Source organism: Salmo salar, chromosome ssa17 (assembly GCF_905237065.1).
Source record: "Salmo salar chromosome ssa17, Ssal_v3.1, whole genome shotgun sequence".
NCBI classification, from domain to species: domain Eukaryota; kingdom Metazoa; phylum Chordata; class Actinopteri; order Salmoniformes; family Salmonidae; genus Salmo; species Salmo salar.
In genome coordinates, this window is record NC_059458.1 from 17845016 (window position 1) to 17857183 (window position 12168).

Below are 12168 nucleotides of genomic sequence, written 5' to 3' on the forward strand. Positions count from 1 at the left end.
GCCCTGGCATGCTGTCAATTAACTTCTGGGCCACATCCTGACTGATGGCAGCCCATTCTTGCATAATAAATGCTTGGAGTTTGTCAGAATTTGTGGGTTTTTGTTTGTCCACCCGCCTCTTGAGGATGGACCACAAGTTCTCAATGGGATTAAGGTCTGGGGAGTTTCCTGGCCATGGACCCAAAATATCGATGTTTTGTTCCCCGAGCCACTTACTTATCACTTTTGCCTTATGGCAATGTGCTCCATCATGCTGGAAAAGGCATTGTTCATCACCAAACTGTTCCTGGATGGTTGGGAGAAGTAGCTCTCGGAGGATGTGTTGGTACAATTCTTCATTCATGGTTGTGTTCTTAGGCAAAATTGTGAGTGAGCCCACTCCCTTGGCTGAGAAGCAACCCCACACATGAATGGTCTCAGGATGCTTTACTGTTGGCATGACACAGGACTGATGGTAGCGCTCACCTTGTCTTCTCCGGACAAGCTTTTTTCCGGATGCCCCAAACAATCGGAAAGGGGATTCATCAGAGAAAATGACTTTACCCCAGTCCTCAGCAGTCCAATCCCTGTACCTTTTGCAGAATATTAGTTTGTCCCTGATGTTTTTCCTGGAGAGAAGTGGCTTCTTTGCTGCCCTTCATGACACCAGGCCATCCTCCAAAAGTCTTCGCCTCACTGTGCGTGCAGATGCACTCACACCTGCCTGCTGCCATTCCTGAGCAAGCTCTGTACTGGTGGTGCCCCGATCCCACAGCTGAATTAACTTTAGGAGTCGGTCCTGGTGCTTGCTGGACTTTCTTGGGCGCCCTGAAGCCTTCTTCACAACAATTGAACCGCTCTCCTTGAAGTTCTTGATGATCCGATAAATGGTTGATTTAGGTGCAATCTTACTGGCAGCAATATCCTTGCCTGTGAAGCCCTTTTTGTGCAAAGCAATGATGACGGCATGTGTGTCCTTGCAGGTGACCATAGTTGACAGAGGAAGAACAATGATTCCAAGCACCACCCTCCTTTTGAAGCTTCCAGTCTGGTATTCGAACTCAATCAGCATGACAGAGTGATCTCCAGCCTTTTCTTTGTAAACACACACACCTGTGTTAACGAGAGAATCACTGACATGATGTCAGCTGGTCCTTTTGTGGCAGGGCTGAAATGCAGTGGACATGTTTTTGGGGGATTCAGTTCATTTGCATGGCAAAGAGGGACTTTGCAATTAATTGCAATTCATCTGATCACTCTTCATAACATTCTGGAGTATATGCAAATTGCCATCATACAAACTGAGGCAGCAGACTTTGTGAAAATTAATATTTGTGTCATTCTCAAAACTTTTGGCCACGACATTACATATTACCTCAACTACCCCTGCACATTGACTTGGTACCGACTCCTTGTATATATTCTCGTTATTGTTGTTTTTTGTGTTACTATTTCATATTTATATTAGCACATTTTTTAAAACTCTTTTTAACTCTGCATTGTTGGGAAAGGTCTCGTAAGTAAGCAATTCACGGTAAAGTCTACACCTGCTGTCTTCGGCGCTTGTGACAAATAAAATTAGATTTGTTTAGATTTGATTTAAGTTAGAGGACCTGAAGTAAAAGTGCAATATCAAAAAGACCAGTTTGGACAAACACAATGTCAGTGATTACATAACTTTGGGTGTTAGTCATCTACCCTTTCCTTTCCAATCCATTTAATTTGGGGGCAGCTACCCGTCCCGGCTTCTCTGCTGGGGAAGATAATGGGAAAATGTAATTAAGGCAGTTGGCAGTGGGCTCTTGTCACAGGGGGATTGTGGGGGATATGGCTTCTGTGGGCTGATGGGGAGATAATCTGTGATAGGATAATGGCTGACGGGAGAATAGCACTGAGGTTCTTTATGGCAGTAATAATCAGTACCTCGACTGGCCCAGCAAGGTGAGACACACACAAGCATGCACACACACACACACACACACACACACACACACACACACACACACACACACACACACACACACACACACACACACACAAAACACTTGCAGGGGCGGACACACACACACACCTGCATGCTGACACCACACACAAACACCCACACAGGGCTGAATGATATCAGTGTCAGCTGAAAGACTCCCTCCTGGAGTTGTATTGACACAAAACACTTAGAGGGTCTCTACACTTACCCAATCATGGCAAATCACTGTTCCTAATGTCTGGCTGTCACACCCGAGGGGACTGTAATGATAGCTCAGAGCAAGGAAGGAAAGAGCCCCTTCTGCAACTCATAATGGAATCATTGGACCTATCATGTGTTCTGCTTTATCTTATTGCTCCTCCTTTGTGTTACTTTGAGTTCCTGTACTACTTTATTTCATTGCACCGTATGTCTCAAGTGCTGTGATTGGCGGATGCTTGTGTGCTAATTTGAGTGCTTGTATTGTCGCTCTGGGTGATAAGAGTGTCTGCTTAGTGACTGAAATGTAACGTGCATGTCGACGTAATCGTAGTGTACTTCAGTAGGCGTCATCTTGTTGCTTCTATTGGAATGACCATAGATGACACTCTGAGAATGGAAGTTCAGCTCTCTCGCCATCCTAAAATCTATATGTTTCATTATTTATGGCTGTAATGTATGCTAGAGACAACATTGAAAATTCAGGGTACAGGGACAAAAATATGGAGACAGTGTGTGCCATAGTCATTACACATGCAAAAAAAGCCCTGCAATGTAATTACGGCCTGTAAACATCACTCACACACACACACATGCACACACACACACACACACACACACACACACACACACACACACACACACACACACACACACACACACACACACACACACACACACACACACACACACACACACACTGTCAACACATACACATACATTTTCAGAATTTTCTCATGACAGCCCATTGGATCCTAAATGCCACTCTTCTCTTGGCTGTCTAATCAAATTGAGCAGAAGCCTACCATAACCCACACAAAAACATGGCAATGTTGCATCCACTGCTCTTGTTTATTGGTGCGATTTTGGGGACACAAGAAAACTGTGTGTGAGTGACATTTGATAATGCAATGGCTCTGAACAGACTGAGAAAACTCTGCTCTCTATTGGTCAAGTCAGCTTAATGTCCCACCCACATTCCAAATTGCAGGGATCATCAACTAGATTCCGATTTCTTCTTTAGCGGCTGGTTGGGGGACCGGAGCATAATTACAAATAATTTGGAAATTGCAAATTGACCGCAAGAAGCGTAGTGAGAAATTATTGATACACATTCATGGATGTAAAGGCCCGTTGGTTAAGAGTTCAGAAATGTCCACTGCTGCTTTTTTCCGTGTGTCCAAAGTGGACACCTTTGGCCCTGTGGATTCTGGCCGTGGAGAGCTCCATAAGTACAATTTCCTTAAATGTGAGCAGCCATTGTTGCAATGGTAAGTGATGAGGTGGAATCCACCTTTGTTCCTACCAACCACACTCTCTGTTGCCTTTCTGACAAGTGCAAATCAGAGTCATCACAAAGCTGCATCCCTATTGGATCTAATGACAGTATTTTATCTATAGGTACAGAGGTGACATGGTTGACTTTCCCCCAGAATTCAACTCCCCCCCCCAGTCATTTCCACAGCACATGCTGAAAAGTACCAAGGTCCCCTGTGGTGCAGAACTCACATAATGGTGATGGACTAATACCATGTGAAGTCTTTTTTTAGGTGTTAGATAGGTTCTATGGCAAATGTTTTAATTCATTGGTGATTGGGGTTTCTAGATGATCCAAATATATTTTTCCATACTGTCTCCCAATTTATTTGTCTGTCAGCAAGAGTAAAATCATTTTCCCATACAGTGGATAGAGTTAATGGTTTTTGTGCTGCTAAAATTAATTGACTATAGATATTAGACACTCCTTTTGAGGGGCGTCTGTCCGTTAGAAGTTTGACCAATGGGTGAACTGTTAATTCTGCTCCCCAGGGGACCCCATAGGCTGGCGTGGATAGGGCGGAGTTGAAGGTAAAGACTAAATGATGAACCTGGGACATTAAAACACTGGTGGATTTCCTGGAAACTGAGGAGTCCATTCACATTGAATATGTCTTTGAAAGTATAAATACCCTTCTTAGACTAAGAATCTGATATAAATGGTTTCGTACACGCTAAGAATTCTTTATTACGCCATATTGGAGATTATGAATGCCATTTAAGACTAGATCTTATATGCTTCTCTGTAGCTTTCCACACATTTACTGAGTATGCTATAATGGATCCAAACAATAATGCAAATTTTTTTAGGAGTCAATCCAGAAAATAATCAATCTTGTAATCTAAATGGTGAAATTATTGAATCTTCTATAGCATGCCAAGGAACTTTGGGTTTAACCAGGTCTTCAGGAAATGAATTTGGAATGTTAGGTGCTAAAAATGTGGATTTGGAAATGCAAATCAACCTGATGCTTCTGTTCTCTGTAGTGTTGCAGATTTAATCTGTGGTCTCTTTCTCCCCCAAATGAACTTCTTTCTGACAGAGTCAAGTTTAGACCAATAGTCTATAGGAGGCAGTGGTAACATGGAACTCATAAAATTGATACGAAGGAGGACATTCATTTTAATAATTGAGATTCTAGCATGCAAAGAAGTGGCCATAGCAGGCCATCTTTTAATTCATTTTTTGATCTTTTGAAAAGTTTCTAAATAGTTTTTCCTGAAAGTAGTGTGAATAGAGGGGGATATGTAATGTCTAAGTAGGTGGTTTGTTTCTTCACTGGGATCATGGGTGGTAGTTGAACGCTTCCCATAGCGGAGTTAAGAGGTAGTAGAGCTGATTTAGACCAGTTGATCTTGTAACCAGACCATGAGCTGAATGCTGTGAAAATAAACATTATTGGCTGGAGGGATTTCTGAGTGTTTGCGACGTAGAGCAGAAAGTCATCTGCATACAGAGAAATTGCTTGTTCGCCTGATTTTGATATGTGAGGAAGCAGAATTCTGACATATGCTTTGTGCCAGTGGTTCAAGAGAGAGAGCAAATAGCATAGGGGAGGCGGGACAGCCTTGTTTACATCCTGGTTGTATGGTAAATGGATTAGACTGTGTAGTGCCTGTAGGTATAATAGAAGAAAGATTCACATACATGGTGCGAATCATATGTATGAATCTAGCCCCAATTTCTCGCATGGAATAGCCTTCATTTCTCAGAACAAGAATAGACTGACGAGTTTCAGAGGAAAGTTCTTTGTTTCAAACCATTTTGTTCCTGTAATCAAACCCACAAATGCTGATGCTCCAGATACTCAACTAGTCTAAAGAAGGCCAGTTTTATTCCTTCTTTAATCAGGACAACAGTTTTCAGCTGTGCTAACATAATTGCAAAATAGTTTTCTAATGATCAATTAGTCTTTTAAAATGATAAACTTGGATTAGCTAACACAACGTTCGGTTGGAACACAGGAGTGATGTTTGCTGATAATGGGCCTCTGTACGCCTTTATAGATATTCCATAAAAAATCTGCCGTTTCCAGCTACAATAGTCATTTACAATATTAACAGTGTCTACACTATATTTCGGATCAATTTGATGTTATTTTAATGGACAAAAAAAGTGCTTTTCTTTCAAAAACAAGGACATTTCTAAGTGACCCCAAACTTTTGAGCGGTAGTGTATATATATTTTTTTCTTTTACTTGGGGGGCCAAATAAAACCACCCACGGGCCAAATTTGGTTGGGAACCCTGCCATATGGGCTGGTATAAAATAAAATAAAAAATGGACACAAGAATTGAAAGTGTAGTGTTTATATTTATTGTAAATTACAAAATAGTTAATTCCTCATAGGGTCTAGTCTTCTTCATTCTGTGGGAGGAAACAGACAGTCTGTCAATACCTGATTGTTTAGTGAATTAGGAGTGTAACATTAGTAAATGTGAAGGGTTCTTTAATATTTTTTTAAGACTATGGTCATTGTAGTTAAGGGTTGTGAATAGGAGTGTAGTGAGTACAATGTTAGTAACTAATGTGACTGGAAGCATACCCTGTGATGAGATGAGTGGTCAGGGGCAGGAGGATGAATGGGAAAGAGAAACGGGGGTTAACACAAACTTTACATCACTGTAAGTTCAGTTAAATTACATTGTAGCATTAAACACATTACATTTTGAAATGCTGGTACCTTACCATGGGAAAAAGCCCTCTAGGAACCTCCTCAGCAGTCTGGAAGCAAAAACAGACTTGTTTGAGAAATCTTATATAAACTTATAACTTATATCAACATAGTAATATAATGTAGAACTAGAAATAACAACCCGGATTTCTTTCAGACTGATCTGAATTCATTTCACTATTAATAATAACACCATACCAAGTCAGCAAAGTGATTGACTCCCATGGTGAAGCTCTCCAGGCCATTCTCTGCTCTCTTGTTGTGTTCCATCACCATCTTCCTGGTAGCTAGCCAGATCTCCTTGCGCTTAGCTTCCTCCACAGTGGACGGATAGGTCTTTCCTGCAAGCATGAAAAACGTCAACTTGTTTAATGAATTTGACTTCATGTATACGGGAAATATCTATTTCAGTTAGTGTTGAACCAGTTTTACCATATTTAACTTTCCATGTTTCAAACTCCTTGTGCACCTCTGCTTCCTCCCCATCTTGAAGCTAAGGAATAAGAGAGTTCTCAATCATACAATTACCACCACAAATGATTGATTCATATATTCATTAACCTTATAAGTGAAGTGCATTGCAGTAAGTGCGTGACCCTACCCTTCGTCCTGTAACCTCCGCAGTAGTCTGTGAAAGGAAGCAACATGCATAGTATCAAGAAAGCCTATAAGAAAAGTATCATCAGTAACCAAATAAGCAACCTCCAAGTTGAACTGTTTTATATAGTAGGCCTCTCCCTGACAGTGATCATACCTTGTCAGAAAGATGATTCATCCCCATGGTGAAGCTCTCTGAGCCAGTCTCTGCCCGCTTGTTGTGTTCCATCACTCTCGTCCTAGTAGCTAACCAGATCCCCTTACGCTTGGCTTCCTCCTCGGTGGAACCATAGTTCTTCCCTGCAAATGGTCAGATAACACTGAGACATAACGTCTGTATTGTTCAAACTGTTGTCGTCAACCATCACTGTTGACTATATTTGTTTCTTTCAGTGAGTATTGAACCCGTTTTACCGTGTTGAACCTTCCACGTTTCAAACTCTTTATCCACCTCTGCTTCCTCCCCTCCATCTCGAGTGGGAAACACAACCATAAGTCTTGCTTTAGGAATCTCCTCAAAAGTCTGGGGGTGTAAAAAAGACAGAGACTCAAAAATAAGACAATAAAATGTTAGACAAGCTGTTTGTAGCAGAATATTCTAAAGACTTTAATCAATTTGATAATTATTTGACAAGAAATAATTGGTACCACCTTACCATGTCAGAGAAGTAATTAATCCCCATGGTGAAGCTCTCTGAGCCATTCTCTGCTCTCTTGTTGTGTTCCATCACTCTTGCCCTAGTCGCTAACCAGATTTCCTTGCGCTTGGCTTCCTCCTCGGTGGAGTTATAGGTCTTACCTACAAACATGTCCATTTAGTAAATATTAGCATCTGCATTCACCAATACTAGGCTAACACCACACTTTATTTTAAAAGCTTATTTCCCTTTAATTATTTAGGGGCCATTGTACTACTACCAGTGGAAACGGTAGCCGTCTCCAAATACCCATACTAGCGTACTAAATAGCATGCAAAAAAATACAGTTTTATAGTATGTGACATATCGAGAAAAAAAATAGTACTTTGAATATGTAATCTAATGCACAATTGCATTGATTCCCACCATTCATTCATTTTGGTACAGTGCAACAATTTATCTGATTACCAGCTGTTGTCAAATACATGAGTCGGAAGAAACAAGTGAATTCTACTAGATCAAACGCCAAAATGAGTATGCAGTTTAATTATGTAGTACGCTATTATGGGTATTCGGACAAGGCCACTGCCTTAAAATAAAGCCTCATTCAGTCACAGGAGGCTAGTAATAATGGCCGGAATGGTGCAAATGGAATGGCATCAAACACCTGGAAACCATGTGTTTGGTGTATTTGATACCATTCCACTCATTCTCCTCCAGTCATTACCACGAGCCGTCCTCCCCATTTAAGGTGCCACCAACTTCCTTTGCATTCAGTTAGTATTAAACCAGTTTACCATTGTGAGTTTTCCACATCTCAAACTCTTTGTCCACCTCTTCTTCCTCAGGTCGAGGCTGAGACAGAAGACAGAGTTCTTCATCATACTATTATTATGATTAACCATATAGGGAAATGCGTTGTAAAGACTGTGGCACTTTACCATGGGCAAAAGTCCTTTAGGAACCTCCTCAGTAGTCTGTGAGAGGAAGCAAAGACACGGAGACTCAACAAAGAGACTCAACAGGGCTGCTAAGAAAATATCACAGTAGTAACTAACTATAATATAAATAAATCATTTAAACTAAAACTATGGGCCTAAGACGGATTTGGAATGTTATTGTAAAGCCAGTGGCTGAGCTAGAATTTCTATACTAACTAGCTAAATTGAAAGTTAATAATTTACAGGTAAATATTGAACAGTACCAGGTCAGCTAAGTGATTGACCGCCATGGTGTAACTCTCCAATCCATTTCCTGCTCTCGTATTGTGTTCCATCACCTTCTTCCTCGTCGCTAACCACATCTCCTTACGTTTGGCTTCCTCCTCGGTAGACGGATAGCTCTTCCCTGCGAATGGACTCTAAATGTATCTTTCTGTGTTGACATTTTGACAACTAATTCATTGTCAATACAATTATAAACTGAGTATACCAAACATTAGGAACACCTTCCAAATACTGAGTTGCCCTCCCTCTCTTGCCCTCAGAACAGCCTCAATTCGTCGGGGCATGGACTCTACAAGTTGTTGAAAGTGTTCCACAGGGATGCTGGCCCATGTTGACGTCAATGCTTCCCACCTTTGTGAAGTTGGCTGGATGTCCTCTGGGTGGTGGACCATTCTTGATACACACGGGAAACTGTTGAGAGTGAAAAACCCAGCAGCGGTGCAGTTCTTGACACAAACCGGTGCGCTTGGCACCTACTACCATACCCCGTTCAAAGGAATTTAAATATTTTGTCCTGCCCGTTCTCCCTCTGAATGGCACACAAACAGAATCCATGTCTCAATTGTCTCAAGGCTTAAAAATCCTTCTTTAACCTGTCTCCTCCCCTTTATCTACACTGATTGAAGTGGATTTAACAATGGATGGTTTAATAAGGGATCACAGCTTTCACCTGGATTCACCTGGCCATCCTATGTCATGGAAAGAGAAGGCATTCTTAATGTTTTGTATACTCAGTGTAAATATCCATTGGTGAAATATTAGTACTGAACCAGTTTTACCATATTTAACTTTCCATGTCTCAAACTCCTTGTGAACCTCTGCTTCAGAGTCTTCAGGAAGGGGTTTAGACACCACAGATGATACAGTAACAGCCACCAATAGAAGGAGCACGAGAGACTTCATTCTAGAGATGAGCGGCTAAGGTAGAAAACACATCGAAAGATCTGGCACCAGCTCAATATACTCAAATAGGCCATATTGATATTGATACACTCAAAGGCTTATCCACATCCTCTGACTTCTCCCCCAAACCACACACACACACACACACACACACACACACACACACACACACACACACACACACACACACACACACACACACACACACACACACACACACACACACACACACACGGTCCAACTTGTGGGGACCAAGATTTTGTCCCCAGTTAGTCATGACATCCCCATACGGAAGGTGTGCAAACAGTTGAAAGTCCCCATTGAGTCAGCAAAACAAGAACACACACACACACACACACACACACACACACACACACACACACACTCGACAGCGATGTTTTACTGTACCTTCTCCCTGTGATTGTAGACTCACAGTGCGTTGTACCACTGCACACTGCCACTTTATAGCCACCCAGCCACACAGTAGACAAACAAAACAGATGAACTCTGTACCTCTTTCAAAATCACATCGCACAAGCACACAATGCTGTCTTTCACAATCACTTCCAAAACAGCCTTTCTGAGAAGAAAAATTAACCCTACGTTTCCTAATCTAAACATCATCTTGATTCGAAGTCACCTGGTAGGTTAATTCCTCATCACTTTACAGTTTCTCTGTTCAAATAAGTGTCAAGCAAAAGCACAGCTACAATAACTCATGGCAGTTGGATTCCTTTAAAAATCTGCGACTTCCAATACTAAAAGTAGCTTGGACAGCAACTAGGATAGTGACGTGAAATGTACATATTTATAATTAACGTCATAAATTTGGCATACTATTTATAGGGCTATACTATAAGGAGACTTGCTAAATCTGGATCCGTCTGGATCCTGAGGGCCATCTAAAGCCCTGTTTATACCTGGTTCTAACTTGTGTCCTTTATCCTGATCTTGTCCACATTCTGATTGTGCCCACATTTTTAGACAGGTGTAAACGATTAAAAGACACATTGTGATCAAATCTTCCTGGCCACCGTCAGGAAGGGATAACATATACATTTTAATACCATGTGTAGTCACATTTCTGGAAATGTGGGCACGGTCAAAATGTAGACAAGATCAGGACACATTAGCACAGGGTATAAACAGGGCTTTTAACGGATGTCACTGATTATTGCTCAACCCAGAATCTCTGCTGGCACAGCTAGCACTGCGGTGCAGTGCCTTAGACTACTGCGCCACCCCGAGGCCGCATTTTGATATTTTAAGTAGAAATGGTGCACCAATATTGAATTTTAAAAGCCTGTTATATTAAATGAAATGCCCTTTAATATAGACCACATGAAAAATTAAATAAATCTGATTTAAGGTGTGATGGAAATGTTATGTTTGTGCTTTCCTAATAACTCATTTCTGTGTTCTATTCATGTGCTGTTCTAGAAACCAATTTCTGTGTTCTATTCATGTGCTGTTCTAATAACCAATTTCTGTGTTCTATTCATGTGCTGTTCTAATAACCATTTTCTGTGTTCTATTCATGTGCTGTTCTAATAATCAATTTCTGTGTTCTATTCATGTGCTGTTCTAATAATCAATTTCTGTGTTCTATTCATGTGCTGTTCTAATAACCAATTTCTATGTTCTATTCATGTGCCGTTCTAATAACCAATTTCTGTGTTCATGCAAGTGACTGATTATCACTATCAGTATCTGCAATTTGGCAGTAAGACCAGACCTTGTTTTGAGAATGAAAGATATCTCAGTTTCAAGGTCTCAGCTTGGAGAGAACAAGCCTTGTGAGGTATTGGTCTGCCACATGCATGAACCAGTATTGGTTGGTCACATGAACGAAGCGAACGTTATCCGTTTCTTCTCTTATATACTGCAGACAGGTCATATTTGCATGACATAGCTTATTCATCCTTCATTATTAACGGGTCTGCCCAGTTGGAGCTCCAGATCAACATGTGTAGATGGTGCATTGAGTTGGTTGGAACCTCTCCAGGTAATTGTTAATAAACAATGATTCATTTAAGATTGACTTCGAGTGTTCCTAGTGGTAATTTCCACGACATGGAGTAGAATTTCCACGACAAGGGTTAGGGCCAAATCAGCCTTTTGACATATCCCTCCTGTTTTTCTGACTTCCTGGAAGTTTTAATCCGCTTAACCCAAACATTTCCCCAAGTTTTCACCTCATTGTGAAACCCAAATATTATTATCTTATTATTGTATTTTGTTTGTAAAGCCCTAGTTATTTTCTTGCTTTGACAAAGTCATTTCTGAAGATTCTAATTAATTTAACGTGATTTACATTTGTCTCTCATTTTAAGGTCAACCCTGTTATGTGAACGGGACAATCCTTTTACAATGGTGAAACTATTCCTTTATAAGTAAAATATATATTTTTAAAGAAACATTGGACGTCAAATAGTAAAATCATAGTGTCAAAGCAGGTGATCTGTTTCACTATAGTCATTTTTCTGAATTTAACCTTTTGAAATGGGATTTTTTTTAATGAAGTTGAACATATGCTCTTTATGACAGAATCTTGACAATTTTGTATCGTTTTTTTTTTTTTTACCAAATGACTCTACCCAAATGACACTCTATTAGTTCATGACAACACAACAGGTAGAATTCAGCAGGGTATCT

The 12168-nt window shown here is 40.6% G+C and overlaps 1 protein-coding gene across 1 annotated transcript; it reads right to left on the reverse strand.

Annotated features, from left to right (window-relative positions):
* Nucleotides 1-5776: 5776 nt before the first annotated feature.
* On the reverse strand, nucleotides 5777-9949 carry LOC100195750 (salarin). Its single transcript, NM_001140779.2, has 13 exons — nucleotides 9922-9949; nucleotides 9390-9528; nucleotides 8589-8731; nucleotides 8326-8361; nucleotides 8182-8239; nucleotides 7403-7545; nucleotides 7161-7269; nucleotides 6904-7046; nucleotides 6751-6777; nucleotides 6582-6642; nucleotides 6348-6490; nucleotides 6164-6199; nucleotides 5777-5843 (listed from the first exon to the last, which is right to left on the reverse strand). Exons 2-13 carry the CDS (start codon nucleotides 9511-9513, stop codon nucleotides 5838-5840), a joined length of 1029 nt encoding a protein of 342 aa, NP_001134251.1. The 5' UTR covers nucleotides 9514-9528; nucleotides 9922-9949; the 3' UTR covers nucleotides 5777-5837.
* Nucleotides 9950-12168: the final 2219 nt, after the last annotated feature.

Excerpts from the sequence above, each read along its gene's own strand:
- LOC100195750 (NM_001140779.2), bottom strand. The coding sequence starts at position 9,513 with ATGAAGTCTCTCGTGCTCCTTCTATTGGTGGCTGTTACTGTATCATCT. Across the intron at positions 8,732-9,389 it reads GACATGGAAAGTTAAATATG|GGAAGAGCTATCCGTCTACC; the intron begins GTAAAACTGGTT and ends GTCCATTCGCAG. Across the intron at positions 6,491-6,581 it reads AACATGGAAAGTTAAATATG|GAAAGACCTATCCGTCCACT; the intron begins GTAAAACTGGTT and ends TCATGCTTGCAG.